Source organism: Cupressus sempervirens, chromosome 9, assembly GCF_028749045.1.
Source record: "Cupressus sempervirens isolate cs-2001-9-10 chromosome 9, ASM2874904v1, whole genome shotgun sequence".
NCBI classification, from domain to species: Eukaryota; Viridiplantae; Streptophyta; class Pinopsida; order Cupressales; family Cupressaceae; genus Cupressus; species Cupressus sempervirens.
The window spans coordinates 618,959,934-618,965,363 of record NC_143126.1 but is presented as its reverse complement, the minus strand read 5'-3'; the positions used below and the strand labels follow the sequence as shown (position 1 = coordinate 618,965,363).

General features: G+C 33.6%; 1 protein-coding gene across 1 annotated transcript; it reads right to left on the bottom strand.

Moving 5' to 3' along the window:
• Positions 1-4,273: 4,273 nt before the first annotated feature.
• Positions 4,274-5,101, bottom strand: LOC149540228 (uncharacterized). Its single transcript, XM_089802668.1, has 2 exons — positions 4,853-5,101; positions 4,274-4,681 (listed from the first exon to the last, which is right to left on the bottom strand). The coding sequence occupies exons 1-2, from the start codon at positions 5,099-5,101 to the stop codon at positions 4,274-4,276; spliced, it is 657 nt and encodes a 218-aa protein (XP_089658794.1).
• Positions 5,102-5,430: the final 329 nt, after the last annotated feature.

Below are 5,430 nucleotides of genomic sequence, written 5' to 3'. Positions count from 1 at the left end.
TAATGTCAGGGGAAGAAATCTTAATTCTAGAAGTTATGTAAGTTTTGGTGATGTCTGTTTTGAGATAGAGTTTACAGAGTCATGTTCTCGTAAACTTGTTATATCTCTTAGTAGAATTGTTATTCTAAGAATCAAGGTTGAGGATGTGAAGAAGAAATTTTGATTATGGCATAGCTAAGCTCACTCATCATAATGTTGTGTGTACAAAAATTTATTTAAGCTGCAAGGTGAAAAATTAATGTTATCACTAAGTGCAATGCATTTTTAATGTGGTCCTCTAATAATTAATTAAGAAGGTGTAACAACTAACTCAAGGTATTATTTTATGGATTCAATATAAAGAAATCACATTTTTCTTTATCATGAGAAAGTATGAGAAGTGATTGTAAGAAACACAAAGAGTGGAATGTGAAGTTGAGAAGAGCAGAGCAGAAGTGAAGGAAACTTCATTGTCAAGGTTTTATTGTGTGATCTGAGATTAGTAACCTAATCTGCAAGCTCTAATAGTGATTGGTTTTGTTGATAGAATAGAAAAAAGAGGAGCTTAAAAGTAAATTACTTGTTTGGGCAGTGATCTCTTCTAATAATTGAAACTACATGTTTTGATAGTGGGCTCTTCTTGTATACATTGTACTACAACTCCTAACAAGGTTGGCATAACTCCTGACAAGATTGTAATCTCCTAACAAGGATTCAAAGTCCCCTAACTAGGACTCTATGTACTAAATGTTGTAATAGACTCCTAACAGGGTCCATCCTCTAACAAGGAATATTTATATTAGTACATCATCTTGTGGGCATCGTTCCCACTAGGGTTTTCTCTTTGATCAAGGGTTTCCCTATTTAACATATATGGTGTAATTGTCTATGTGCATCTTGTTATGGTTGTTGTTTACTTTGGTTGAATGGATAAGATTGCTTAAGGTTAATAAATGTTTTCTGATTCACCAACTCACCCCCCCCCACCACCCCCCCCCCCCCCCAACCCCTCTCAATTATCATGGTGGACTATTATTTCTAAAAATTGGTATTAGAGTATCAAGTCCTTGAAGATAAAGTTTAACAACTTTGGGAGATCCATGGCAAGCATGTTTAGGAAAGATAGTCTGACATTTGATGGAATAAATTATGACAACTGGAAGGGAAATATGAAGACACATATGCTATGTATGGGTCTAGGATATTGGATCTTGAAAAAAATGTCAAAGACAATCATTGCTAAAAAAAGATTTGGAAACTTATACGGAGGAAGAAAGAGATCTTTTTATGTGTGACATGAGAGCTAGAGAAGTACTATTGATTGCACTTCCTAAAATTGAATGCAATCAAGTAAAATCACTTGTTACTTCACATTTGATTTGGAAAGCTTTGGAAACTACTTTTGAAGGTGATGAACATTGTAAAAAAATGAGGCTGCAAAATTGGTTTTGTGCATTTCAAGATGCTAAAATGATGGAAGATGAATTTGTAAGATCATATGTAGGAAAAAAATTATAAATCATTGTAGGTATTAAATCTCAAGGAGGAACTAAAGAAGATAATGAGGTTATATGAAGATATTGAAGACTTTAACACCATTATTTAAGTCAGTAGTTCAAATGATACAGTTGTTGATATCTTTTACCAAAGATTTCACAAATGAGGCATTGCTTGGAAGACTTGAAGTAGTTGAGAATGAGCTTAGACAATTTAGAGAATTGACCAGAATAGAAATAGCTTTCAGTGCCTTGAATATTTGACCTAGTCTATCAAGAAGCACAAGTGCTAGAGGAGACTTTCCTAGAAGTAGCAGATCTGATGAGGATAGAAAGATTGAAGAAGGAGTAGCCCTTCTGTTAAGGAGAGAAAAAGATGGTAAAAAAATATTTAAATGTTGGACTTGCAATGAATTTGGTCATTATACATCTAATTATCCTAAAAATAAGAAAAATTATAAAGGAAATTATAAACCTAGAAGATATAAAGAGTGTTTGAATGAAAATGAAGAAGATGAATATGATGAACAAGCATTATGTGCTAGTGATGATGAAATAGGATTTGTAGAAATCAAAGAAGAAATCCCAAAGAAAGCAGCTTTGGTATCATAGGTTGAAAAGAAATCTAATTGGATAATTGATAGTGGTTGTTCACATCATATGACTAGTGATATGAACAAGTTTTTTGACTTCAAAAGTTAGGATGGAGGCATTGTCAGAGTTAGAAATAATGCAGCATACCATGTTAAAGGTATTGGATCTATAACTCTTGATGGTAAAACTAACACTAAGGATGTATATTTTGTTGATGGTTTAAAGTAGAATCTTTTGAGTGTTGGACAACTAGTAGATAAAGGTTATTAGTTGTAGTTCATAGAAAAGACATGCATGATTAGAGACAAAGATGGAAAGGTAATTGGAATAGGAACCAAATCTAGAGGTAATGTATTTTAGTTGAATCCTACTGAAATGACATGTTTGGTTGCAAACGTAGATGATAGCTCGTTATGGCATAAGAGATTTTGTCATATAAACTTTGACAACATTGTTAAGACTAGTAGTATGTTTGCAGTTAGAGATTTTTGTAAGATAGTAAAACCTACTAACACAAATTTCAAGGAATGTGTTTTGGTAAAGAATAATAGAATTTTTTTTTCCTACAAGAAATTTACTATTATAGAAAAATTGGAGATTATACACATAGATCTCAGTGGTCCTATGAAGACTAAAGGATTCTATGGTGAAATGTATTTAATGATTTTATTTGATGACTTTTCAAGAATGATGTGGGTTGCATTTCTTAAAGAAAAATCTAAGGCATTTGATTACTTCAAGATACTCAAGAATAGAGTTGAGAATGAATTGAGTATGAAGATTAAATATTTAAGATTAGATACAGGAGGTGAGTTTACTTAAAATGAGCTTAACATGTTTTTCTTAGAGGATGGAATCAAAAGTCAATTATCAACTCAAAGAACCCCTGAACAGAATGGTATAGCAGAGAGAAGAAATAGATCAGTAACAGAAGCTACAAGAGCTATGTTAGCTAAGAATGAGGTATCCAAGATGTTTTGGAGAGAAGTTGTGAATACAACAGTCTACAATATGAACAGAGTATAGGTTAGGAAAGACACAAACAAGACCCCTTATGAACTTTGGTTTGGTCACTCACCTACAATTAAGTATTTCAAAATTTTTGGTAGTAAGTGTTATATCAAAAGAGATGATGATATTGGCAAGTTTGATGCTAGAACTGATGAAGGTATGTTTCTTAGTTATTCATTGAAAAGCAAGGCTTGTAGATGTTATAATCAAAGAACTAAGACTATTATGGAAAGTGAAAATGTGAGAGTTGATGAGAAATTCAGGATACAAGAAAGAATAGTTAATTACAAGTCAGATGATGATGTTGTTACTAAACCAAGGAATGATAAAGTATTTCTTAAGACTAACAATGATTTATAGAATGAAGGAGAGCCAAGGCAAGAATAAAGCTTAGAACTTTCAGTAGAGCCAAGAGTTGAGATAACAACTCCAACTTTAGGTAAGAATATGACAAAGAATCATCCACTTGAGCAGATCATCGAAAGTAGGTCATAGTTGTGTTATAGCATTAGGGTTGATAGAAATAATGGCACATGCTTGCATATAGGAAAACATTAGCATAAAAGCTGGGCAAAAAGTAGAGCAATTTTGTGTGTGTAGGTAAAATCAGCCAGATGTTCACATGTGTATGTATGCCCTATGGATTTCATCATACTATTGGCACACTATAGTCATAGGGTATATGTAGGTATCTGAATATGTAGTTAGGGTATCTGCCTACATATAGGATTGCTTAATCTTTTGCTCTGCGACATCATAGAATTGTAGACAGCAAAAATGACCTTAAAACACAAAGTACAAAGGTTCTCATATGCATAAGTGTGTTGACCCATCTATCATATTTGTATATACAATTCATTTAGAGTGTGTTACCACTGTTTATAGGCTGCTAGATGGGTTGTATGTAGGAATATGCCTGGTGGTTTAGGATATTTATGCATATGTGAGCTTCACTTAGACTTTCAGTTCATCATGACTTGAAAACTTTATTGAAAACACACAACACCTAAAGAAAAACCTAGAAAACCTATGCATGATAACACTTAGGGAAGACCATAACTATGAAACATGGCGCAACAGCACCTTATTGAGAGCTAAAAAAAAAATGTACAAGAACTTCAAACCTCAAAACAACGCTTGAGGTGGATTCCATTAACTGGAATCGACAGTATGTTACCCTCCATGTTAGACAGCTAGAACACATTATGTTCTTTGCATTGTGTAATGACAAATGGGCCGCTCCAGAAGTTATCAAACTTTGTATGCTTGCCTGGTTTGATTTTCAATATGTCCCATTTCAATACCACATTTCCTTCAACAAAAGTCTTAGAAGAAGCTTTTTTATCAAAACTCTGCTTTGTTTGAAGCTGATGAGATTCCATTGTTTCCATTGCTTTCCTTCTAGCTTCTTCTAATTCCATCAAATCTACAAACCTTAGAGCCATGGGATCTTCTGCTTCAAAAATTTGTAGTTGATGCACAACATCCAAAGTAGGAAGCTCAACAGATAATGGTAATCGAGCTTCTTTCCCATAGACCAACATATAAGGAGAATTTCCTATGAACCTTTTAGAAGTTATACGATCTGCCCACAATGCAGCCTTTAAACAAGAATTCCAAAGTTGTTGATTTTCTTCCATTACCCATTTGATGATCTATATTAGATTTTTGTTGGTATTCTCAGCCAAGCCATTTCCCTGAGGATAATAATTTGAGGATGTACTTAGGTAAATACCATTTTTTACAGCCCATTATGTTATTTTTAAACTAACAAAAGCCAAAGCATTATCTGATATGATAGATTCCGGTATACCAAACCTAGTAATTATATCTTTGTAAAAGCTTAAAACAGATAATTTAGTTGCATCCTTTAAAGTAATAGCTTCAGTCCACCTAGTGAAATAATATGTTGCTATAAGTACCCATTTATGTCCAGCACGGGAAGGCAGGTTGATTGGTCCTATAAAATCCAATCCCCATTTCATGAAAGGCTGATCAACTTGAATTGGCTGCAAAGGCATGGCTGATAGCTTCTCTTTCCTTGTAAATAATGTGCACTTTACACATTTTTTGCACCAAGCATAACAGTCTTTAAACAGTTCTGGCCAATAGTAACCAGCATGCATGATTTTCCATGCTGTAGTTCTAGGTGCAAAATGACCCCCTGAGTTTCCATCATGAAATTCTCTAAGTATTTTTTCCACTTGGTTGGAGTCAATACACCATAATAACACACCATTGATATCCTTTTTGAACAACACATCATTTAATAGGACATAGGGAGTATACTATAGATGAAAATACCTTCGCTTAGCTTTATCTAGATGTGATGGACACTCACTGGTTTTCA